Consider the following 27,046-nt stretch of genomic DNA (forward strand, 5'->3'; position numbering starts at 1 on the left):
GCAGTGTGCTCCGGAGCCGCAGCAAAGGTGAAAAAGAGCCGCATGCGGCTCTGGAGCCGCAGGTTGCCGACACCCGGTCTAGTTCATTCATCTACTATAATGTGATCTTTTGTATCAGGGTAATTTATACTTCAAATAAACAATTTATGACCCGTCTGCGCTACGGGAGATTAAGACAGATGTTTATGCACGGACTGTGTTCCGTATCCGTATATGACTTGTTATGCCTTTCTTATTTTAAAATAAAAACTTTTTTTGGAAAAAAAGAGAGAAGTGAACAGTGGATCAGTCATGGATTTTCACAAATAGATTACTGAGGCATGCTTATTTATTTTGATCAATGTGTTATGCTCAAAACACTCAGGATTTAACCCTTTGAGGACCGTAAGGTTTTGGAACACCAAAAGAATCAATTTTTTTGTTTTTAAAGTTCGTACACTTCAGTTGCTGTAACTAAGCCATTTCATGAAATAATTGGCAAAAAGCTAGATCCATTTGTTGTTTGTTGATAAGAACTAATATTTTGACTCAAACCAAAAAAAAAAAAGAGTTTTAAGTTCTTAATCAAATGATACACGCAATTACAAACATGGGACAAATACGTCCCTTGGTTCATTTAATTCCACTTTAATTTTGAAAGTTGATTAGTGGGTATGTGCACACAAGTCACTGTAAACACATCTGGAAGGCAATGATAATCCGCCCTGATCTAGTATTTAACATCAGTGACTAGTTTCACTTTCATTTTTTTTCACCAAAAACATGTAGCAGAATACATTTTGGCCTAAATTTATGACTAACTTTTACTGTGTATTTTTAAAAATTCTTGTTTTTTTTTGTTTATAACGCAAAAAAAAAAAGCACACAGGTGATCAAATACCACCGAAAGAAAGCTCTATTTGTGTGAAAAAAGGACATAAATTTAGTTTGGGTACAGCATTGCATGACCGCGCAATTATCAGTTGAATTAGGTATCATGACTGGTGACAATTACTTCAGGATAGCAATTGGTGACAAAAGGTTAAGTATGTTGGCAAAGGGTGGAGGAAAAAGGAAGGCGCGAACTAGGTGTGAAGTGATTGGTGGGGAGTGTAAGAAGGAGGGGTCTGTCTTCATAATCAGCTGGTCCCTTCAGTGTACACATGTTCAGGAGAGAACAAGTCCCTCCCTCCCACCCTTATTGTTTTGGCTTTGTTATCCTTACTTTGTCTTCCAAAAAAAAGAAGTGTATAAATAAATAAAAATGGCATTGCACAAAAAAAAAAAAAAAAAAACTTACTGAGGAATATGTAAAATTTCTGACTACCGAATTTCAACGACATGTTGTTTTTTTTCTTAATTTTCCTATGCTTTGTTACTTATCAAGCATGTTCATTTGTGTGGGGATTTTCTTAGCTGTTGTGTTTCTGTTGTACCTTTTTTTCATGTCACAGCTGGTGGTTATCCCTTTTGTGGGCTGAGATGGCAGGTGGTGGGTAAAGTTGGGTGAATTGCTGTCAGGATGCCCAAGTAAGCCCCTGAGCCTAACCTGGATGGCTGGAGGCTGAATTGGCTTCTGATAAGGAAAGCGTTTGTGGACACCCACTCAGCCCTGCAATAGGGATTCTGGAGCTGGTTATATGTTGGGGTTTTGATCTTTCATCATTTACATATCATATCAAGCGGTGGCCGATACTTAATAAAGTATAAACCCAGTCAAAAGAACTTATGCTGTCGGAGTGATTATTTAAAGTTATGTTTTTGTTAAGAGAGAAGTGAACAGTGGATCAGTCATGGATTTTCACAAATAGATTACTGGGGCATGCTTATTTATTTTGATCAATGTGTTATGCTCAAAACACTCAGGATTTAACCCTTTGAGGACCGTAAAGTTTTGGAACGCCAAAAGAATCAATTTTTTTGTTTTTAAAGTTCGTACACTTCAGTTGCTGTAACTAAGCCATTTCATGAAATAATTGGCAAAAAGCTAGATCCATTTGTTGTTTGTTGATAAGAACTAATATTTTGACTCAAACCAAAAAAAAAAGAGTTTTAAGTTCTTAATCAGATGATACACGCAATTACAAACATGGGACAAATACGTCCCTTGGTCCTCATTTAATTCCACTTTAATTTTGAAAGTTGATTAGTGGGTATGTGCACACAAGTCACTGTAAACACATCTGGAAGGCAATGATAATCCGCCCTGATCTAGTATTTAACATCAGTGACTAGTTTCACTTTCGTTTTTGCCTTTTTTTGTCATTTCAATGAAGTACGTGTAGAAGACAAGTCTGGTTCTTTCCAGAGTCTCTTCGTTCATCATGGGTCTCAGTACTTCTGAGAAGGAGGGCTGCCGACAAATACTGTTTCAGCTGAACTCCTCTGATTTATTATCCCTGTGTGAGACTGTCATCAAAACCAAAACATCAGTCCGTGACAGAGCAGGTAAGACATTCTTGAGACATTAAACAGTATACAGAAAAATAATCAGGACATAGGTATTTTATAGTAACCTGCTAAACGCACTCTTCGTTATTACATATAGGCAGTTATATAAAATAAATGTTAGAATAAGAACAATGAACAGTGATGTGACTTGGCTTGGAACACATCTATGTTTCTTCGGTTATCAATATATCACAGATTGTCCTTAATATTTATGATATTCATTTACAATATTGTAAAGCAAAGAGAGTGGGAAAAGAAATTATTGCTTATTGTACAAATATAATCTAAAATGGACAGTTGTTGGCACCCCTAGAAAAGTTTTAAATTGGATCAAAGTGATATCTTAAACTGCTTTCTGTAATTAGTATTGCACGTGTTCAAACTTATAATCAGTCAACCTTCCTATTTAAATGGAAGTAAGTAGTCGCTGTGCTGTTTGGTATCATTATGTGCACCACACTGGACATGGACCAGAGAAAGCAAGGGAAAGAGTTGTCTGAAAAGATTGGGAAGAAATAGACTAGCAAGGTTATGAGACTATTTCTAAGCAGCTTGATGTTTCTTTGACTATATTATTTGTAAGTTTATGGTCCATGGAAGTGGAACCAACCTCCCTAGATGTGGCTGCAAGAGATAAATCAGTCCCAGATTGAACAGAAGGATAATAAGAATAATAAGAGCCAAGGAAAACTTCCATATACCAGGTTGAACTCCAAGGTCAAAGTGCATCAGTGTCTGTTTAAGTGACAGTGGGTTCAGACGAGGCAAACCCAGTAGGACACCATGGTTGAAAGAAAACTATAAAAAAGTCACACAGAAATTTGCTAAAATGCATATTAGCAAGAAACATGGCTTCTGGGAAAATGTCCTTTGGACAGATGAATAAAAAGTGGATCTTTTTGGCAAGTTGGTACAGTGGGGATCGAAAGTTTGGGCACCCCAGCTAAAAATTTGTATTAATGTGCATAAAGAAGCCAAGGAAAGATGGAAAAATCTCCAAAAGGCATCAAATTACAGATTAGACATTCTTATAATATGTCAACAAAAGTTAGAATTTATTTCCATCATTTACACTTTCAAAATAACAGAAAACAAAAAAATGGCATCTGCAAAAGTTTGGGCACCCTGCAGAGTTAATATCTTGTACTGCCCCCTTTGGCAAGTATCACAGCTTGTAAACGCTTTTTGTAGCCAGCCAAGAGTCTTTCAATTCTTGTTTGAAGTATCTTTGCCCATTCTTCCTTACAAAAGTCTTCCAGTTCTTTGGGATTTCTGGGCTGTCTGTCACGCACTGCTCTTTGAAGGTCTATCCATAGATTTTCAATTATGTTGAGGTCAGGAGATTGTGAAGGCCATGGCAAAACCTTCAGTTTACGCCTCTTGATGTAATCCCCCGTGGATTTCGAGGTGTGTTTAGGATCATTATCCATTTGTAGAAGCCATCCTCTCTTTAACTTCAGCTTTTTCACAGATGGCATCAAGTTATCATCCAAAATTTGCTGAAATGTTATTGAATCCATTTTTCCTTGCCTGTGCCACTTGCTGCAACACAACCCCAAAGCACGATTGATCCAACCCCATCCTTAACAGTTGGACAGAGGTTCTTTTCATTAAATTCTGTGCCCCTTCTTCTCCAAACGTACCTTTGCTCATTCCGGCCAAAAAGTTCAATTTTAACCTCATCGGTCCACAGAACTTGTTTCCAAAATGCATCAGGCTTGTCTATATGTTCATTTGCAAAGTTCAAACGATGATTTTTGTGGTGAGGACGTAGAAGAGGTTTTCTTCTGATGACTCTTCCATGAAGACCATATTTGTACAAGTATCTCTTTATAGTGGAATAGTGTACCACAACTCCAGTGTCTGTCAGATCTTTCTGGAGGGATCGTGCAGTCAAACGTGGGTTTTGAATTGTTTTTCTCACAATCCTGCGAGCTGTTCTGTCTGATATTTTTCTTGGTCTTCCAGATCTTGCTTTAACTTCCACTGTTCCTGATGACTGCCATTTCTTAATTACATTCCGAACAGAGGATATTGACATCTGAAAACGCTTTGCTATCTTTTTATAGCCTTCTCCAGCTTTGTGAGCGTCAACTATTTTCAGTTTCAGTTTTCTAGACAACTGCTTAGAAGAACCCATGGTGCTGATTGTTGGGGCAAGGTCAGATGAGTCTGGGCATTTAAAACCTTTGAGATTGACATCACCTGGTCTTCCCAGACGATGATTGAGAACAATCCATGACACTGGCAGGTCTCAGCTTGGCAAAGGGGGCAGTGCATGCTATAAATTCTGCAGGGTGCCCAAACTTTTGTAGACGCTATTTTTTTGTTTTCTGTTATTTTGAAAGTGTAAATGATGGAAATAAAATCTAACTTTTGTTGACATATTATAAGAATGTCTAATCTGTAATTTGATGCCTTTTGGAGATTTTTCCATCTTTCCTTGGCTTCTTTATGCACATTAATACAAATTTTTAGCTGGGATGCTCAAACTTTCGATCCCCACTGTATGTCCCATAAGCTCTATGTTCACAAACAAAAGAACACAGTACCAACTATGAAACGTGGAGGAGGCTTGATTATGTTTTAGGGATGATGTGCTATGTCTGACATGAGGTGCCTTGAATTTGTGCAGGGTACAATGAAATCTCAAGACTACCATGGAGTTCTTGAACAAAACATAATGCTCAGTGTCAGATAACTATCTCAATCATAAGTCAAGGGTTCATCAACAGCACAATGACCCAAAACACACAACTAAAAGCATCCAAGAATAACTAAGAACTAAACATTGGACTATTCCAAAATGAACTTTTGTAAGCCTTGGTCTGAATCCTATTGAACATCTATAGAAAGAGCTGAAGCATGCCATCTAGAGAAGGCATCCTTCAGACTGAGACAGCTGGAGCAGTCTGATCAAGAATAGTGGGCAACTATGCCTACAGAAATTGCTTGTATGTAGTGATTGCCTCTGAAGTTTGTGCAGAAAAATACCAGGTTAAGAGACCCATCAATTTTGTCCATGCCATTTTCATTCATTTTGTTTTTTAGATTCTGCTGAATCAAAACTCAAAAGCAAAGTTTTAATTGTCTGAATAAGGAATAAACAATGACGGTGCCAATTACTTTGGCCATTTTCAAGTTTTTTGTGTCTTTTTTTCTTCCTTTTTTTTAGAAGGGTCTACATTTGTTTATAATTTATGGATGAAAAGTTTTGTTTCAGCAAACATCCTGTACCAGTAAATGTCTATTTGCCTGTTGAGTTATAGTGCTGAATTTATGTTCCCAGAGACTCCAGCAGTGTTTATCTTGCCATGAAAGTCCTTTCTCTGGAACTTCCTCTTATAGGGTGACAACACTGTCCCTGTCTGCCAATTATGCTCAAGTGTTGTTTTTACACAAACTTCCACTGAAAACTACAGCAGTTGTCACCATCAGGAAGCCCACCCATGCAATCACGTCAATGCACCATAATGCATCCCAACACACTGCAGTTCATAGAGCTGTAATTTTTGAAAACTTAAAAAAGAAAAATCTTCACAGTGTGATTAAAAACAGACATCACACTGCCCCTACACAATGCACACCAGCAGGTGTGAATTTTGCACAGCATAGCATTGGCCTGCTGGTGTGAACAAGCCTTACAAACATAAATATGTTAATGTAAATTAATTCAAACATTTTCTATTTCTAAATGTAAAAGACTATTTAGATACTGAAAGCTATATCCAGCCATAATACTTGTTCCAGTTTGGGGTTTATTCTTCACTGCTTTCTCATTTTATCTGTTTATGATCAGTAAAATCTTTTCATCCAAATAACCAGTTGTATTTCTCTGCCTCAAACATTCCAAGTCAATCCTGCTGCTGAAATCTCCTTGACATTAAAGGACAAATTACACTCTGTGTGGTCTGGTGTGGTAACACACACATGTTATATCTTGTGTGGCCCTCTTTTGGGGAGCTATGATGATTGGTCTTTGTAATGATTGTGCGCAATAGGGACATGAAATCTGTAGGCGACAGCCATCTTGTTAAGTGCTCAGCCATTTTGTTTTCATGAGCAGTGACCTTACTCCTTCCCTCCTTCTGCAAACTATGGAATTTGTAGCTGAAACTTGTAACACGCTTCAAAAGAGCCTCTTATCGCCACTAAAACACACGCCAGAGTCCAGTCCTGGATGCCAGCTGTGAACAGCTAATTAGTCTTGGCAGGATATCTGTTTCCATGAACCATGAAAAACTCTTCCCTCTGCCCCAAAACGATAATAACTTAGTCAAGTCTGTCACACATGACCTGTAAGTCTAAGAATGCAGAGCGTGCCATAAAATGTCTATTCCACAACTTAACAATCCATACACAATTCCTAAAATCCAACAGGAACAGGACACATTAATATTAGGTATATATTTGAATGGGGAATATCATACAAAGTAAATCAAGGTCATACAGAACTATGTTAGCAAATACGAAAAGGGAGAAAGCAGTGTCCTGCCTCATGGGTGACACATTCCTCCAAGTTACCCAGTGTTTGGTATCCCTGGATACGAAATATGATTCTGAATAATAATCTGCCAGTTTTTAGAATACAACCTGTCACGTACCTGATGGGAGACTGAAATGACGAGGTCGGCCTCACTTGTGTCACTAGTCCTGACCCCGCTGGAGTTGGAACAGAGGGAGTCTAGGGACCAGGGGGACAAGAGCGCCAGTAGTTGTTGTTTGCAGCTCTTGCAGATGACGACTTTGGAAGACTGATGATCCTCTGATTCAGGCACAGTAGTAACAATCAGGGCACGTCTTGTAGATTGCCAGGCATGCACCAAAGCAAGGCAGGTAATGAGGACAAGAGACAGGAGCAGTGTCATGGAATAGCCAGGGTCATCAACAGTCGGGCAGCACAGTACAGAATCAGAAGGAAAGCCAAGTTCAGGAGCAGAGCCGAACTCAGGAACCAGTATCAATCAGGAGAGCAATCAGAGTCAGGTCAGGAACAAGCCGGGTCAGCAACAAAGGAATCAGACGGGAACAAGCAGGACACGGGGGAGCTGAAGACCAGTCAGCACTAAACATGGGCAGAAACACGCTTTAAATAGGCCGTCTGGTGCCAATCTTTGCCGTGCATGTGCACGTGCGAGTGCGTGATCGCGCATTCCAGCGCGCATGCGCACAACCGGCAATTCTTCTCCTGGAATTCCTATGCGCATGCGCATTTCTAATCGCAATTCGTCTTGCCGAAAATCCCTTACACAACCTGCACATGTTGAAAGATATTAATATTAGTAAAAAATAACTGTATTTGGGACCCATCCCTTAAACTGGACGATTGGTCAGAGGGTCTCTGTCCACACCCCTTTGATATAACAGAAAAGGGTATTTCAGGACCTGTTAAGGAAGCTCTCGTTTTAACATCAACCAAGTAACACCCAAGAGAGCCACGGCAACATTTTTGCTTGGACAATTGGACCCTGCTAAAACCAGAACTTTGCAAGTATTCTCCATTTTCACCTTCTTTTATTTCTCTGTTGCGTTATTCTCTTTACGTCTTTGTAACATCCTTTTCTGTAAATATTTTAGTTGCACCATTTGACCTTTTAATTAATAAACCCTATTTTGAAAAGTGTTAAAACTATCTCTAAAGCTTTTAATGCAAACCAAAGAATCTCTGTCTCTTGAAGAGTGCTACTGTATATAATAATCCTCTAAATATACCTGTCTGTGGTGACAGTGTGTGTTACAGATGTTTATTGTTCACATTTGTTCTGCCTAACATTGTGAAGGGTTGATAGGCCCAAAGCTATCTGGTGGCAGTTTAAAGTTTGAAGGGTTAATTGCTAATTAACCTAACCCAGTCACAATCACTCTCAGGCTGCTGGCACCTAGATTGAGGAGCTGGAAAATCTCTGTGCAGGGTGCAGCTGAGAGTGCCATAGTACACAAATGACAGCACGGTGTGAGATTGGCTGGTCCTTTGTCACGAGTTGGTGAGAAGGACAGGGTCGGGCATCGCGTTTGTCTCAGTCTTCACCAAACAGAACCTTTGCTAAGTGAAAGAGTGATTTTGATAATAAAGCTGGCAAAGTCTTCACCCAGGACAGGGCTTCTGTGAACAGAGGGGATTCCCTTCCTGGGAAAATAACCAGGAATCTAATCAAAGTAATTAGGATCAGATGAACTACTGAAACCTGCATGTAACCTAAATCTTAAGTATATGGATGCACACCACTATGGAAATTATACAGGCTATACCATCATTAAGAAAAGATTAATAATAAGCCTATTCCCTGAAGACATCAATCCTATGAAACATGTTGGGCATGGCTTGTTCGTGACGTCACCACGTAGCAACACTGGTCTGCGCTGTTTGCCGGTCTAAACTGGCGTTCTATATGCTGGAGCTATCAACCTGCTACACTGTTTTTATGTAAGATATTTTTCCATTATCCTTCCACTTTTTGCCTTTATGTGGATGTGAATATCACTTTTAAATAAAGAAAGAGATTTTTAAAACATACTTCACTATGGAGGAATGTTTATTCTTTCATTGGTGACATTGGCTACTAAGTATATTGGTCTGCTGTGATGGAATTGACCCTGGCTATGGTGTGCTGATCGTATTATGACCATTTATAACTTAATGGTCCACCTGATCTGGTAAGAGGTGCCTGTATTTGTGTTGCAAGGTGGCAGAATTTGTCCTACTATTGACGCACTATGTTGCACCACACAGGGGCGGACTGACAACTCATGGGGCCCCCGGGTAATAAGAGATAATGGGGCCCCCTGTGTCCCCGCCTACACTCAAGCCACACCCACACCACACCCCACCTTCATATTGCAGCTCAGCTGCATAGAAAGGGCATCTAATATTTACTGCATCAAAGACTGCATGAATGTTCCCGGCTTCTTTCTGTAGAAGCCACTGGGCAATTTCAGGTTTAAAGATGGCTGCCATGTGGGGGAAGTGAGAAGAGAGGAGAGTGAAAGAGAGAGAGTAGGTGAGAGAAAGGAGGGGTGAGAGAGAGACAGAGAAAGAGAAAAAGAGGAGTTAGACAGAGAGGAATGCGTGAGAGAGGAGGGGTGTATTTTAAATTGCGCTAAAATTGGGTGTGGCTTAAATGGAGTGCTGTTAAATAGTGTCTGAGATGACTTACATACTGCAGAATGTGGTCATGTTAAATAGGGAATGTACAGCGTAGAGTGTATGACAGTGGGTAGTATGTACAAGGAGTGGAGTACGGAGTGTATGGCGGTGGGTAGTATGTGCAGGATGGTGCCAGTAGGGAAGTGGATGGTGTCAGTAGGTCTTTATTTTTATTATTATTATTTTTTTTTTTACAATTTTATAATTTTTTTTTACAAGTTAATGTTTTATTATTTTTATCATTTTTTCAAAATGCCTTTGGGTGGCCAGTGGATGATGTCAATAGAGCAATAGCGTGGGTGTCAGAATTTTTTTATTTGTATTATTTAATTTTGTAATTCTTTTTTACAATATATTTTTGCATTATTTTTTTCACAATGATTTTATGGGGGCAGTGAACAATGTCAGTAGGCACTGAACAGGGAGCACTAGTATATGTTGGGCTGTCATTAGATTGGGATGAATAAACAGAACCTGTACCCGCTTATATCAAGAGAAAGGAAGGAATGAATGGAGGAAGGAAGGAATGAAGGAAGGGGAGGGAGAGAAGAAAGGAAAGAAGGAAGAGGAGGAAAGGAAGGAACAAAGGAAATTGATAGAGGAAGGAAGTAAGAAAATGGAGGGAGGGAATGGATGGAGGAAGGAAGGGGAGGGAATGGATGGAGGAAGGAAGGGGAGGGAATGGATGGAGGAAGGAAGGTAGGAAGGAAGGAAATGAAAGGAGGAGAGGGAGGAAATTAAGGGAGGGGATGGAGGAAAGAAGGGAAGGAAGAAAAGGGAGGGAGGAAAGAATGAAGGGAGGGGATGGCTGAAGGGAAGGAAGGAAGGAAGGGGAGTGAAGGAGGGGAGGGAGGGAGAAAGGAAGGAAGAAAAGGAAGGGAGGGAATGGATGGAGGAAGGAAGGAAGAAAGGGAGAGAGGGGATGGAAGAAGGAAGGAATGGGAGGGAAGAAAGGAAAGAGGGAAGGGAGAAAGGAAGGAGGCGGGGGAGGAAATGAAAAGAGGGGAGGAAGGAAATGAAAAGAGGGGAGGGAAGAAGGAATAAAGGAAAGGGAGGAAGAAAGGAAGGAAGAAAGGAAGGAAGGAAAAGAGTGGAGAAAGGCAAGAAGGAGGGAAGGGAGGGAAGGAAGGAGAGAAATGAAAGGCGGGCAGGGAGGAAAGAATGAAGGGAGGGGATGAAGGAAGGAAGAGAAGGAAAAAAAGGGAGGGGGGAAATGGAGGAAGGAAGGAAATGGATGGAGGAAGGAAGGAAGGAAGGAAGGAAGGAAGGAAGGAAAGGAGCGGAGGGAGGAAAGAAGGAGGGAAGGAAGGGAAGGAAGGAGGTAAATGAAAGGAGGATAGGGAGGAAAGAATGAAGAGAGGGAATAGAGGAAGGAAGTGAAGGAAGAAAAGGGAGGAAAGGAGCGGAGGGAGGAAAGGAAGAAAAGAAGGGGAGGAAGGAAGGAACGAAAGAAGGAAGGGAGAAAAGGAATTGATGGAGGAAGGAAGGAAGAAAGGAAGGAAGGAAGGAAGGAAGAAAAGGGAGGGAGGTAATGGATGGAGGAAGGAAAGAAGGGGAGGAAGGAAGGAAGAAAAGGGAGGGAGGGAGGGAGGGAATGAATGGATGAAGGAAGGAAGGGGAGAGAAGGGAAGGGACGAAGGAAGGAGTGAATGAAGGGAAGGAAGGGAGGGAAGGAAAGAGGAAGGGAGGGAAGGAAGGGAAGGAAGAAAAGGGAGGGTATGGAGGAAGGAAGGAAGGAAGGAAGGACTCATGTGGATGGTTTCTGGCTTACTGGCACATTTAGAAGCATGACAGAGCTGCCAGCTGATCTGAACACAATTTCCCCACACATCCTCTTCTCAAAAGCTGCATAGACTAGAGTTTGGGCTGGGACAGTGAAGCCAGAGCAGATCCAGGCTCTCCCCTCTGCTCTTCCATTGTTGTGGAGGATGGAGGGGAAGAGCTGGACACTGTCAGAGAAGACAAGGCATCAGAAACTTGCAGGGGGGAGCACACAGGGGGGCCCAGAAGGGAAATCCAATGCACAGTCAGAGATGATCTGTGCATTCGGTGGGGGCAGTGGCAAGCACCAATCTTCCTGTATGGCTTTCCTTGAAGCATCTGGAACCCGATTCTCCTCCTCTCCCTCCCACAGCTTTCAGCTGCTTCATTTAAAGCAATACAGGAAGATCGGTGCTTGTCACTGTCCCTCTACTGCACCGATCAATCCTGAGTTCTGATACATGTCATTCATGGGTGCAGGGTGTGTGCAGTGAACACTCTGCACCCATGGAAGATACACCACCTCCTCTCACCTTCCCACTGCCCAGCTCCATCATCAGTAGTGTGTACAAGGCACTATGACTGCCCGGGACCCCAACTCACTCTGGCTCCACCTGAAGTGAAAGATGAGCTACATCCAGGATCTGAGACTACCTCCTCCTCTGCTCCCCACACTGTTACCAAACAATGAGCCTCTCATGGGGCCCCTACTGACCCTGGGCCCTTGGTCAATGCCCAAATGGTCAGTCTGCCCCTGTTTCGATGTTGTATATAGGAAATAGCACTCAGTGTACAGATATCAGTGTTATATATAGGTAATAGCACTCACTTAGTGCTATTACATATATATACATTGGATATCTTACACTAAGTGCTAGTACCTATATAGAACACTGATATCTGTACACTGAGTGCACTCAGTGTACAGATATCAGTGTGCACTGTGTATAGAGATCAGTGTTATTGCAGTATAGGGAATAGCATTTGGCGTATGGGCACTGGACAGTCACTGTCATACTCAGTCTGCCAGGTAGAGATTAAAGAAGAGTGCACACAACCGCAGAGCTGGCGACCACTGACCTGCTGCACACAAGGCAGCTTGCCACTAGCTCAGAGTCCACTCCGCAGAGCACTCCCGCCTCCAGCTCTCTTTATAAGCATGGATTGCTATCATCCCACGTTGGGGATGCGGATTGTGGCTCGCCCCTCTGCTGAACTCCCCAGGAGCAGAAGTGCCCGGAGCAGCTGCCACTACCCTCATGCCCATGTCTCCACCATCGCTCTCTCATCCTGACCAGCACAAGCCCTTTTCTCCCAGCGCTGCATCACCGCCGGCAGGCTGTCATGGTTTACTGCCTCCTCCTGCCTTAAACCTCCTCTTTTCTGTATTATAAGCTATGGACACTTTCAGGGGCAGACTGAACCTCTCATGGGGTCCCTTATTGACCCCAGGCCCTTGAGCAGTGCCTGAATGGTCAGTCCACCCCTGGCACCGAGTGGTAAATGTTCACCTTTCACTCACACCTTGTGAATTGATTCTTTCCTGGAAGGAGCTTTAGGGAAGGACATTGTGAATTTTTGGTTTCTTTTGGAAACTCTTTATGTGGACACATTTTTTATGTTTGTCACTTTTTTAAGAAATTTTTATTTAATGTTATAAGTGAGAAGTCATTTATTTTTACATTATTTATTCCCATTTATGTCATTTGGATTTATATCACTTATTGATTAGCACTGCTTTTTGTGTTAAATACAATGTACAGACAGATAAAATCAGAAAAGGCCCGATAGGAGTCCAGGTGGAATTGTGCACATACTGTATGCCTGGGTAGCTATTAATAGAGATAACTCCAGATAAATGTTGCAGAAAAGTTCAGTTACAGGGGCCTCTGAGGATGATCATGATACAGGTCCATCTTTGTGTCAGAGACCTAAACAAAAGATCAGTTATAATGGGGATATCCTCCAACTGCTGTCCAATCAGCCTGGAATGCAGCTTTTCACATGCAAAAACTGTGGTGTGGCACTGGAACTCGAGTCAGCCTTTCTACTCTGTGGTCCCTCCCTAGTAGCTTCTAATTTGACATGTAATTGAACCTCTAACTACCAGAAGTGGACATTGGATGCCTTACCTGGCTCTAGCCTATATCAGTTATAAAGCCCTAAGCTACAACTAGCTATAGAATCCAAGACCAGAAGGGACAGGGTTAACTAAAATAACAGGAGCTGCATATAAACTAAAATAACAGAAGCTGCATATTACAATAAACAGGTTCACCTACTAATATACTAGAAGGTGACCACCACATACATACATTAGCACATACCTCTTTATGTCTGTCACTAGGTTTCAGATCAAGAAATTAAGGGTAGCTACAGTTAAACAGTCAGAACACTGGAACAATTACCTTACAATTTCAGCTTCCAGTATGGATAAAATACAGTATTGCTGTAATGCAGCTCCTGTATGTGGACATGTGGTGTCAGTTCCTCTCCCTTGTAAAAATCCAATTTTTCTGATTTTCATCTCAACAGAGACAGCAGATGCTAATATGTAATTATATATAACGATGTGATATTAGCAGCTAACAGTACAGAGCATTAAGGCAGTCTCTTCATTTAACTAGGCCTCCAACGTACCAGTAGAAAACACTCTTTCACTAATTTTCTGAACGCATCTCCATACCCTGGGGCAGTGAGTTACTGTGGGTTACAATGTGCTGCAATGCAGGTGTGTTGAAGGCGAATTCTTCTAGTGCACTGGGGTACCATTTAGCATAAGTGACACTGCAACGCATGCATTGCCTCATAACATACAATTATGGCAAAAAATATTGGCACCCATGCATTTCTGTTGAATAGTGTGAGTTGTACCCTGTGTTTGAAGGTCAGCTTGAATTTGTCTGGAAGTTGATCGAGGTTCTTTAGCCACTATTCAAACAATCCTTTGCTGCAATCTTTGATCAATTTTTCCTCTTTTGACAATTTTGCACACAGAGCTCTGGAGATGGACTTATAACCTTGAGATTCTCCATGCTTTTCCACAATTTTTGCTCTCAAATCCTCAGACAATTCTGCTCTTTCTGTTTCCCATGCTCCATGTGGCACACAGAGACACACAACAGGAAGGTTGAGTCCATTTTTTTCACCATTTTCACTGGTTGCCGGTGTGATTTCTATATTTGTCAGCACCTGTTAATTGATACAAGTGAGTTTAATGACAAATTTCAGGAGTATCACAAACTTGGAATGCAATTATTTCTTACAATTTTAAGAAGGTGCAAATAATTTTGTCCAGTCCATTTTTTGGGGTTTTGTGTGGAATGTGTCAGATTTGACTTTTTGTTTCTTCACTTTTTCTGTCATACCAATACAAACAAAACAATGAGAATGCCTAAAAATTTGTGATTGTAACAATTTTGTGGGCGAAGGCCATGAACAGACATTATCTGACAGAAATGCAGGGGTTCCAATATTTTTGGCCGTGACTGTATGTAAGTGTGAAGTCAGCCTAAATAAAAGTATAAATGACCAGAAACAGAAACCCCAGAGAACTCTGCCTGTAAATGCCATAGCAACTAGGCGTAGCTGAAAGCTTAGGTTCAGAGATTGACATAGAATGAAGACATGGGGTGATTCAACTCGCTGCCATCTACCCAAATGGGAAATATCAGTTCCGAGTGAACTTACCCTCAAGCTATATTTTATTTTCTTCTTTTCAGAACTTATTAAGAAAATCATAGAAGAGAGTAAAACGGCTGAAGAGCTCTTGCACCGAAAAAAGGTTTACCGAGATATTATTTATCAGTACCTAAATAACCAGAAAATTTTTTTGTATGCTAAAAGCACAAAGGAAATGACCATAGAAAAAGCAATCGAACATTGGAGAAAATCAGTAAGTAACAATTACTTAATAAACTCCCCATTATTCTCCTGAAATTTTGCCTGAAAATGTTTTCAGTTCTACTGTTACATAAAACAAGCTGCAGCTAAAACTGGTCATAAGTGGAATAATCTTCCCCATTTTTCACTCATCCCACATTACACTCATCTATTTAGGGCTCATTAACAAAGACATAATATATGATGTATACAGCATATAGTTTTGTACACAGCTGTGTACAATACTAATCCATGAGTCCATTCACACAGCTGCATATAAGTGAGTCCTTGAGGCGCCAGGGTCTGATGCACAGTATGACCTCAGGTAGTCATCCATGAATGACTGCTTGAAGACATTCTGTACATGCACCTCTAGCACTTCAATTGCTTATACAGACCAACAATGTGTAATCAGCAGTGTGGGAGTTGGTAATTACACACTGACATTTAAGCCCACCACCTGTGGTGACAGCTAATGGTCAATGACAAGTTTTAACCACGTTCACCCCTGTGATCTACCTTTACTTTAAGAGGTGAGTACAGAATGACTATCAAGAGACTGTCCCATCCTACTGAAACACTCTATCACATTCCATCTTTATAACAAATAGACAAAAATGAGAAAAGGCAAGAAAAAAAATCTGTTGTCTTTTCCTTCACAGGACATACCCATAAAGGGAGAATGGAAAGATGAAGCATCTGGTACTGCTGTAGACCAGCTGTCCATCCAAATCAGTGGTTTATCCATACAAAACAGTCAGGAATATAGCAAAGTAGACAAAGCAGAGTTGCTTGTGAAGGGGAATTCTCAGGTAGGTTTACAATATTGCAGAATTATATTGCAAATTATTTCTTTTATGCCACTTGTGTTTTTTGTTTCTGTTTCCACACCTAAAGCCATCATCATGGTGAAGATCATCATTGTAATGAAAATAGAAAGCAAGCACTAGGTGTTTTGCTTGGTGTCTAGTAAACATTACTTTGCAAGGAATCTTAGACTTCTGTAGTGTAATAATGTGATTTTACCAAACAGAAAATGCTGTACATACAAATATAGGAATACAATACAAAACTGACAGATATACCTATAACAAGCAAAATGCTACCTAGTTCCTACCAAATAAGCAAATCTGTATACAATGAAAATATACTAAAAGGTTACTTAACTCAGGTTAGAGTGGGTTCATGATCTCCGTAGGCAACAAGGACCAAGGCTTACTCTACAGCAGTTGCAGGAGATCGGGCAAAAATGTCTCCTTGAGATATTTCTTGGTGTCTTCCCCTCAGTTTAACCTGATGACTTTTTATTTTAAAAGTTTTGGATAGCCAATCCCACATGTACCCTTTTCTGCCTTATTACACTGATGTAACCCACCAGCAACACAGGAGATGAATTGAGTGAGTAAACCTGCCCCATCTGGGTCAGATAGGAGAAGGAGCACTCTGGTGGGAAACCAGATTAGCAACTACATAAGACTGTCTTCCCTTAAAGTGATCTGGATCCCCTGCTCAGGGGTTCACCCAGAACAGCTGGATAAAGGAGAATCTAGGGTCTGGGGTGGTACAAATGGAGATACTGTCCAGCTCTCCAAGAAGAGGATTTATAAACTTTTATATAGTTCCAGAAAGTTGTTCTCAGTTTCACAGTTCCATTGGGCATCCCGTACACCCCTAACCCTATCCCAGTTCAAATCCCCTAATAAAACTTCCAAACAAAGCTCAAGGACTAGTTACTGTCTTCTGGATGTAAGCTATTGTCAAAATGCGTGTTGCCTGGCTGTGCAGGACTGTAGGGTGACCCAAATCTTCAGCGACTTCTAAGGGGGTAGTGCTACAGGTATGATGTGCAGAACCAAGACATCCCCAAATTTAAATTAAAAAAAAGCTCTAGGCATGGAGACTCAAGTTGTTAAGAGGTTGGATGAGGTATTTAGGGCCAGTCCACACCAGAATGGGGTGCGGGGAACCCGCTTTCCATGGGCATTGCGATCTGCAGCACATGTCAATATTAAGTTAATGACACACCAAACACAGGTCACAAATGCAGTGAATTTGTCTGCACGGAATCGCATGGTAGAAAAGTACCATGTGATCTGGTTGCAGTGCATTTTCAAAAGAAGTGCATGCGTGCGGTACAGTGCAGTTTCAGCCCATTCAAAATAAATGAGCTAAAATCTCACTGCACAGAACGGTATGTGAACTGCATTGGAACCAGCCTTAAGTGTTATTTAACATGCTTAGTAGTTACATTTATATCAGTATATTTTTATAGATTTCTCCACATAAGACAAAATCAAGAATAATTTAAAAAAGTGTCCTTCCAAATAAGGAACGGTTAGCTGCTATGTACGCCCTGTTTTAATTCTTCAACAGACACAAATTGAAAGTTTTTAATTATTGCCTACTCTAGCCAAAACAAACCTTTAGCTTTAGATATTGCATATTTTAAAGCTGATTTAGTATTGGGACAGAAATCGGATTTATGTAAGGTTTACTACAGCAGAGGAACCTCCTAGTAATCCTTCCACCTCCTGGCTACCTGTCAACTTGACCTGCTGCATTAATATTGCCACAGCCGCGGCATGTGAACAGTTCCCTCTGACTGTTTAAGTAGGTGGTCAGGAGGTATTCTTTGGATAGAGTAGGGAAGTGTTTTATGTCTCAGGATTCTATTGATGACTTTGCTGAGATTTAACATCTCTATTTGATCTGGTCACTATTTTTGTTATAGAAGACAATGCATTTTTAGTTGCCACCAGAAAGGGGTTTAGGGTATTCTTCCAATGGTGAAAGCCTTTTTGGTGACAGTTGCCTAGGAGGGGAATTTTCCTCACCTATGAGAGATTATTTTTTACTTGCTGCTATACCTTGAGGACAGGATATGATTTGAAAATCACCTCAGCAAGATATTTTTGCTTTCAATAGACTTTATGAACCTAAATAAATACAACCATAACTATAAAATTCTTTTAACTGAAAGGCCAAAGTGTTAATGTCTTTCAAAGCCAAGACACCAACTGAAATCTATCAATAATTAGAAAGCAATCCTGCCCCTTATCAGAGCCAATGAATATCAGCTGGTTCAGTCTCAACTTATGTCCTATAAAAATGTGTCTCATTACCAAGGTTTCATCGCATGATGGGTAAAAGCAAAGAGCTCTCTGAAGACCTTCTCAACATTATTGTTGCAAAATATACACACCTGTACATACTGATGGCATTGGTTACAGAAGGATTTTTAAACTTCTGAATATTCCAGTGAGCACTGTTGGGGCCAAAATCTGGAAGTGGAAAGAACATCATTACACCATGAACCTGCCACAACCAGGTGCTCCTCACAAGATTTCTGACAGAGGAGTGAAAAGAATTATCAGAAGAGTTGTGCAAGAGCCAAGGACCACTTGTGGATAGCTTCAGAAAGACCTGAAATTAGCAGGTACAATTGTTTCAAAGAAAACAATAAGTAATGTACTCAGCTGCCATGGCTTGTACGCACTCACCACGCAAGACTCAAGAAAAAGCATGTTAAAGCTTGTTTAAAGTTTGCTGCACAACATTTAGACAAGCCTGTAAAATACTGGAAGAATATAGTCTGATCAGGTGAAACCAAAACTGAACTCTTTGGATGCCATATTACACACTATGTTTGGAGGTCAAATAGCATTGCACATCACTCCAAAAACACCATACCAACAGTGAGTTTGGAGGTGGGAGCATCATGGTGGGGGGCTGTTTTTCAGCATACGGCAAACTTCATATCATTGAAGGAAGGATGAATGCAAAAATGTACCAAGCCAATCTGCTGCCATCTACCATGATGATGAAGATGAAATGAGGGTGGACATTTCAGCAATGATCCCAAACACAAAGCCAAGGAAACTCTCACTTGGTTTCAAAGAAAAAAATAAAGCTGGTAGAATGGCCCAGCCAATCACCTGACTTGAATCCAATAGAACATCTATGGAAAGAACTAAAGATCAGAGTTCATAGAAAAGGCCCATCGAACCTTTAAGATTTGAAGACTATTTGTGTGGAAGAATGGGCCAAAATCACACCTGTGCAATGCATGTGACTAGTTTCCCCATACAGAAGGCATCTTGAAGCTGTCATTACCAACAAAGGATTTTGTACGTAAGTACTAAATACATTTCAGTTAGTGTGCTCAATATTTTTCCCCTTGGCATTCCATTTTATTACACATAACTTAATTTCTGAACTTATTTGTTTTGGTTTATTTGTATGTATGGATTACATGGGTTGTTACCAACATGTGGCGAACATTTCTTGTCAATGGCACCTTTTAGAAATATATTTACTGAGAAAAATGGTGACGTGTTCAATACTTATTTTACCTGATATATATATATATATATATCATGCATAATGCAAACTTGTGATGAATGGAAGCTCCATTGTCAGTGTTCCGCTTTCCTCATTTGTGTATGTCTCTCTGTCTTTGTCATAGACGACTGATGGTAATGCATTTGCTCTGTTTCACATTTCTACACCTGGAGCCAAGCCAAAAGTGAACCCCCCATCTAAGAAATCTCTGTCCACCACAGTTTCCTTCAATGTGTCAGTCACCTCAGTCTTAAAAGTAAGTTTGTGGACAAAACTAATAAAGGTTTACTTTTTACTTACTATAACCATAACATATATATGATAAATGATAAAAAGCCAGGTCTCTAGAATATGTTTGAATGATTAAAGAGCTATTCAGAACATCAAATTAAAGCAATTGGTAAGCTACACAATTTATTTTTTTGCACTTTACTGATTCTTACATGTGATGGCTGCATTCGCTTTCTTTTTGGGCTTTATTTCCTTTATTTTCAGCTTGTGATCTCGCCAGTACGTTTGTTGTTTTTCAGCAGAACAAGCTGTCCTGCAAATGCAGCAGTTAGAGTGTTGAGACAAACCATTTAAGACTGACAGGGGTGCTTACAATTGTCAGCTTTTATTTATTTATGTAAAAACTGTATCCCAAAAGAGAAACTGCTGCTGTAACTGCAATGTGTGCTGGAGTTTGGCTTAAATTTGTTAGTGTATCTAAATCTGCTAGTACAGTATATCTAACACACCTCTCACCCAAGACCAGTGGGGTCCCGAGGCAGGTGCAGAGGTCCACACCGGGTGAATTGTAAAGCAAGCCAACGATCTTCGCAGGATTGATCCAATCCATCCTGTGGAGATCGTCGGCTTTCTTTACAACTTATCTTTTCTTGGTGCGGGTCCGGTGTCACCCCGTATAGTTTGCATGCCGACGATCCTGTGGGGATCGTCGGCATGCAACCTATAGGGGGTGACACCGGACCCACTCCAAGAAAATGTAAGTTGTAAAGAAAGCCGACGGTCCCCGCAGGATGGATCGGATCTGCGGATTGAGCATAATGGATCGGAGTCCGATCCAATATGCTCAATCAGCAGATCTGATGCATTCTGCAGGGAATGTTGGAGGGGGTGTCACCAAGTGTTACTGCACCGGGTGACACCAACCCTAGGGACGCCTTTGCTCAAGACTAACAATGCTGCTGTCCAAATGTGCCCCCTGTGCTTCTTCGTCCAGAGTTGGGGGGGGACTCTAGTACAGGAGGTGTGTTACTGGTTAGATTACCAGGTGAAAAAAAGCCTAAAAAAGAAGAAAAATGTAGCCACCACATCTAAGGATTGGTTTTAGGACCGCTTAGTGCTACAGTGCAAATCATGCAACTGTGCTAACATCAGAATTTTACTCCATTTACATTAACCACTTGCCTACCGGAAACTTTTACCCCCTTCCTGCCCAGGACAGTTTTCAGCTTTCAGCGCTGTTGCACTTTTAATGACAGTTGTGCGGTCATGCAACACTGTATCCAAACTAAATTTTTATCATTTTTGAGACAAATAGAGCTTTCTTTTGGTAGTATTTAATCACCACTGGAATGTTTATTTTTTGCTAAACAAACAAAAAAAGACAGAAAATGTAAAAAAAAAGTTTTTTTGTAATTTCTGTTATAAAGTTTTGTAAATAAGTGATTTTTCTCACTGATGTGTGCTGATGAGGCTGCACTGATAGCCTGCAATGATGGGCACTATTTAGGAGACACTGATAAGGCTGCACTGATGGGCACCGACAGCGATCACTGAAGAGACACTGATAGCCAGCACAGGTTTGCACTGAAAGCCAGCACAGATGGGCACTGATAGCCGGCACAGATGGGCACTGAAAGCCAGCACAGATGGGCACTGATGGGCACTGAAAGCCAGCACAAATGGGCACTGATGGGCATTATTAGCTGCACTGATGATCAGTGTAGATTTCCCCCTGAGAAATGCTGCTTATCGGCTCTCCAGTCCTCATGCACTGTCAGTGTGAGGAGAGGTCTGCCTATAACTGGCATTTCCTATTTACACTGTAATCAGCTGTGATTGGACACAGCTGGTCACATGGTAAAAGGCGGCTCTGATTGGTCCTATACTTGGACATGTGATCAGTTGGGGGTGTGCAGGGGGTGTGGTTCTGGGAGGACTTCCATGGACGCCCTCCCAGAACTTGCTGACCACGCTTTAGCCATCTTTTGGCTATAGCTAGGTTGGGAAGTAGTTAATCTGAGTTATTAATATTATACAGGATTTATATAGCTCCAACAGTTTGCTCAGCACTTTACAATATAACGGGAGACAATACAGCAACAATACAGTTCAATACAAGAGGGATAGGAGGGCCCTGCTCCTTGGAGCTTACAATCTAGGAAGGAGGGGCTAGTGGTACAAATGGTAATAACTGTGGGGGATGGACTGGTAGGAGGAATAGAAGATTCCATTATTAGCTGAGGGCAGGGTAGGCTTCCCTGAAGAGATAGGTTTACAGAGATCGCCTAAAAGTGAGCAGAGTAGGCTATAGTCTGATAAATTGGGGTAGATAGTTCCAGAGGATGGGGGAAGCTCTGGAGAAGTCCTGGAGACGAGCATGGGAGGAGGAGACAAGGGAGCTAGAAAGTAGGAGGTCTTGCGAGGAGCGGAGAGCACGGTTTGGGTGATATTTAGAGACAAGATCTGTGATGTAATTTGGGGCAGAGTTATAAATGGCTTTATATGTTATTGTTAGTGTTTTAAATTTTATCCGTTGGGCAATGGGAAGCCAGTGGAGGGATTGGCAGAGAGGGGTGGCAGATACAGAAAGGTTAGTAAGGTGGATGAGTCTGGCAGCAGAATTCATGATAGACTGAAGAGGGGATAGCCTGCGATGAGGTAGGCCATTCAGACGCCCTGCAAAGTCTACAGAACACCTACTTATCCTTTTGCTTTCTGTATCACCAACTACATCCAGGCCTCCAAGGCATAAATGAACAGCTTGATAGCTGGGGGAAACATCATAAGAGGCTTACAGTGTGATTGTATTGTATCATATTGTTATCTTCTTTACGCTTAGTTCACAGTTAAGCAGGTTGAAGCACTTTTCTAGACACACTTCAACACTCATCATTAGCCTTGGATTCTCATTGTATCCTGTGGTGCTAGTTCACACCTGAGAGTTATGTTGCTCAAAGCTTGAATGAGTACATGAACTTCTTTATGGCAGTCACTTGTTTTTGGTCCTGTTTGCCCGCTCTGGATTGCATGGTACAAAAAGTACCATACGATCCGGTTGCAGTGACTTTCCAAAAGTAGTGCATGCACTCAAAATGAATGGGCTGAAATCGCACCGCACAGAAATGCATGTGAATGGCACAGGGATGCACAGTGCATATGAATGGGCCCTAAAGGTAGGTTTTTGAAATAAATGTTTGTGTTTAAACCTTTATGAACCCTTAGTTAACCATAATTAGTTCTTATTAGCTATGGCTTCTACTTTTCGCAGACTTTGCACACAATTTTATACTGTTTACAAGAACAATTTGAATCCTTAGAGTGAAACTAATTTAAGATTTTTTTCTAAATTCCAGCAAAACAGCAATGACGTTTCCCATGCTACAAAAGGGCCCAGGAAAAAAAAACAATAAACTACGCCTTTATGTCGTCGTTCAGATTGGGAAATATATAATATATCTTTCTTAAACTTGGGCACCTAGTCTGTGAGCCGAAGAATAATGTTCTATGTTTGTGTAATTTCTTGCCATTCTTTTACTCATGTATATTGGTTTACCATTGGGAGGTCACTTGTAATCCTTTAGGCTAGGTTCACACCTATGCAGATTGCATTTGATCCGTTTCTGCAGTGCATTTTGTGTTTTTGCACTTGTGTTTTTGACGCGTTTTTGTAACGTTTTTGATGCGTTTTGCATTTTTTTTTGTTCTTGTTGCTAGGCAGATTTAAAACACAAAACACATAAAAAGTGGCAAAAAATACACTACATGCTTTTCTGCAGCATTTCCATTGAAGTCTACAGAACCAAAAACAACTTTTTGTGTTAAAGCCCCTGACCCTTTCCAAAAAACGCACTGGGTGAAAACGTGGAGATGTGAACGTGTCCCATAGGAAATCATGTTAAATGGACTGTAGTGCATTTCTGCAAAACGCTGCGGAAAATGCTTAGGTGTGAACCTAGGGTTAAAGTACAACTAAAGGCAAACTGTTGTATTTAGCTTTGGACAGGTTGGAGAGGGATTAGAACACCTGTCAGGTTTTTATTGCAGTCTATGCCCCCCGTTAAAGAGATTTACCTCTCTATTTGTTCTGTTCACCATTATCATTGAAAGTGAAAGTAAAGGAAACCCCACCATTTTGGGTTGTCCCCAGAAAAGTCATAGAGGGGAAAGTTTCCAATGGGGACATTATTTCTGGTGACCTGGGGTTCCCCAAAAAATTCTTTTGCAGAGATTTTCTCACTTCCTGTTTTGGCTTTGGTACAGGAACTGAAGATAAATCTCCCTAATAGGACACAGATGGCAAAAAATAAAGTCACAGGGGTTATAACCCTCCCTTACTATATCAAAAATGAAAAAAAAAAGTATTGCCAATAGTTCTACTTTAAAGCAATTATTCCAAGTTGATGTAGAATCTACATGTCACCTTCTTCCTTTTTCCCATTGTAAAGGGAAGGGGAAAGTGGTAGCTGTACATGCTCTGCTTCAGTCCATCGGAGGAATCTCACGAGCAACAGTGGTTGGTTATGGCACCGAAGAGAAGGGCTCATCACTCTTAAGTAGACTGCCAGCCTGATTCAATAAAGCACCACATAGAGCAATAATAATGTGAAATAACCCACATCAATCTGCTAGAAGTCATCTCTAAAGCTGGCCGTAGATGATTTGAATTTATTTCCTGCAATCACAGGTTGCAGGAAAGAAAAATTGATTGACTCCCCCATCAACACTGAATCCCTCCCACAGAGCCATTGTGTTCTCCCAGTGGGCGGGGATGGCCTGTCCCCACTGGGAAAACACAGTGATTACTGCGAGTGGCTATAATAGTCGCTAGCAATAATCACACGTAAAATCCAACAGGCTGGTTGCACCCATGTTGATCGATCTATCAACTTGGGTATTTGTAAAAAGTTATAACTTTCACGTAAACCAATTAATTTACACATATCAGGATTAGCAGAATACAGTTTGACGTACATTTATGTAAAAATTATGTAAAAATTTGATTTTTCAATTTTTTTTACTGGACATGTTTAATAGCAAAAAGTGAAAAATATTGTTTTTTTCTCAAAATTGCCGGTAATTTTTATAGCGCAAAAAATAAAAAATGCACAGGCGATCAAATACCACCAAAAGAAAGCTCAATTTGTGGGAAAAAAAAGAGTTAACAAAGAGTTAAAGGTTTAGAGGCTAGGCTTCCTGCATTCTGCCAAGGACAGACTTGGGAAAGACTCACTTTGACATTGTTCAAAAAAACCTTGCAGTCAGCCATGATACAGTCTACTGAGAAACATCTGAAATAAATATTTTAAGAACATTTTTTTAGGCATGTTGTGTGAATGGGAACACAAACACATAGTGGGGTTTTCTCAAATTTGACTGCAAAAGTGGAAATAAGTATTAAAAGAACTCTTTAGTGCCAGGCTGAGAAGGTTAAACACAGATCCCAATGGGAGCACTGGCTGTCACATGTCATCATGACAAGAAGAGTAGATTAATGTCTACAGCTAGAAACACCTGACAGTAGTTAATTCTTTCCTATGCTATCCAAAATTTAAAAAAAAATCTGACTTTAGGTATCCTTTAACCTGAAAGGTCTAAAAAACTAATTAGCTTGCTGGCCATGTGCTGTAAGATTTTATGTTGGATTTAATCTGTCAGGTCACCAGATTTTAGCAGTGGCCTCATAGTGTAATGCCCTGTACACACGATATGAAAATCCTACTGATCAAACGATTTTCTCTTAGTTGATGAGCAGGATGTTTTAACCGATAACAATATTGTGAACGAAAAAAATCTGGTTGAACAACAGTGAAAAATGTTGTTGTTTTGCATACGAACGACCGATTTTCTATGCGGTGGTATGACGGTCGTACAAAAAAAAATCTATCAAGCGCTATCACGCATGAGCGGAAACAGAAGATGACCCGGATGTTTATGTCCAAGGAATCTTTGTAAACACGAATGAAAAATCCAAATGTTAAAAGTAGATTGGCCTTATGAGATAATGAAACCAGAATTCTGCATATTATATTTTTATGTATCACTATTTATGTATATAGATAATGTAATAAACTATATTATACTCACTGCTGTTAGTTGTTGTGTATATCGTTCTGGCCAGAAGAAAGGGGATACAAGGTCACACGCACACTGCATCACTTCCACTTGCATGGAAGACATCAACACTAAGTATTGCCCAACAAACAATTTTTTTAGATTGATTAATGTGGGCCACAATTTCAACCAACGAACGAACGCCTCTCAGTCGTCGGATGACAGATCGGTCGATTTTCTAATCGTGTATTCCCTTAAGAGTCTACATGACAACATATAATATTACTAGATTGTTTGGGACTGCACAGAAAACTATTCTGGTAATCTGGTAGGTCAAAATTTAAAAGAAATTTGGCTCCGTGGTTGATCGGTGGTATCACCCATTACAGAAAGTGGGATTTCCGAAGGAAAGCTTAAAACAAACCAGTGAAAGCTTGAACTTGCACATGCGTATGCAGAGTTTGCAAAAAAAAAAAAAAATCAAATTATTTAGCTAGAACAAGAGAGTTTTTCCAGACCTTAAAGTGGTTTAAATGCAGTCCCCCTAACGCTACAGGAAATTGTTTTATGTTGAACCAACCCTATGGTGACATGTACTGTTTTTGTTATGAACTTATAATGTTTAATAAACTGCCATGGCTAAATCACAGCATCTTTGTGTATTTTCTGCTTTTAGCTCTGATAACTGTTGTTGGCTGATAAATTGTTGCAAAATTGTTGAGTCATACAGACACACACTTGATGACTGTCAGTCCTTTGTCTGTAGTAGATATACAAAAGTAAGGACCCTTTCACACTGATTCATTTTTGATGCGTTTTTGTAGTAAATGTATGAAAAATGCATCCCTTTTAAATCCTAATGAACTCTTCACACCAGTGGGCTTTGGGTTCAGTGTATTTGTAAAAGTCTTGCATGCTGCAGTTTTGGTGTGTTTTTAAAAACTGCACCAAAAACACACCTCCCCATTGAGATGAATGGAAAAAGCACCTGCAGTGCCTTTTTGAGTCACACGTCCAAGTTTCACAGGTGCAAGATTGGAGTCAGAAGCCAAGAAAATGTGTCAAAAAAGCATATGTATTTTTAGCACTTTTGTTTTCAACAGAGCAGTGTATTAACCCTAATATGTTTGCATCCTCTGCACCTTTCAAGATAAGTTCATTTTTGGGAACATGTTACATCCACCCATTGTTTAGTGTTTAACCTCC

General features: G+C 40.6%; 1 protein-coding gene across 1 annotated transcript; it reads left to right on the forward strand.

The window, feature by feature from the left end:
* The first annotated feature begins 2,255 nt into the window (after positions 1-2,255).
* On the forward strand, positions 2,256-26,484 carry LOC149457888 (uncharacterized protein C3orf38 homolog). The gene is made up of 5 exons (XM_089682927.1): positions 2,256-2,427; positions 15,058-15,230; positions 15,880-16,029; positions 19,683-19,814; positions 23,143-26,484. Exons 1-5 carry the CDS (start codon positions 2,304-2,306, stop codon positions 23,197-23,199), a joined length of 636 nt encoding a protein of 211 aa, XP_089539053.1. The 5' UTR covers positions 2,256-2,303; the 3' UTR covers positions 23,200-26,484.
* The last annotated feature ends 562 nt before the right edge of the window (positions 26,485-27,046 follow it).

The sequence above is a fragment of the Staurois parvus genome, unplaced genomic scaffold (assembly GCF_062004578.1).
Source record: "Staurois parvus isolate SC_StPar_1 unplaced genomic scaffold, SC_StPar_1.0 ptg000299l, whole genome shotgun sequence".
Classification (NCBI taxonomy): Eukaryota; Metazoa; Chordata; class Amphibia; order Anura; family Ranidae; genus Staurois; species Staurois parvus.

Bases quoted from the DNA above. Each gene is read 5' to 3' on its own strand.
- LOC149457888 (XM_089682927.1), top strand. From the start codon at position 2,304: ATGGGTCTCAGTACTTCTGAGAAGGAGGGCTGCCGACAAATACTGTTT. The intron at 2,428-15,057 runs GTAAGACATTCT...TCTTCTTTTCAG, and splicing joins ATCAGTCCGTGACAGAGCAG to AACTTATTAAGAAAATCATA. The intron at 16,030-19,682 runs GTAGGTTTACAA...TCTTTGTCATAG, and splicing joins TTGTGAAGGGGAATTCTCAG to ACGACTGATGGTAATGCATT.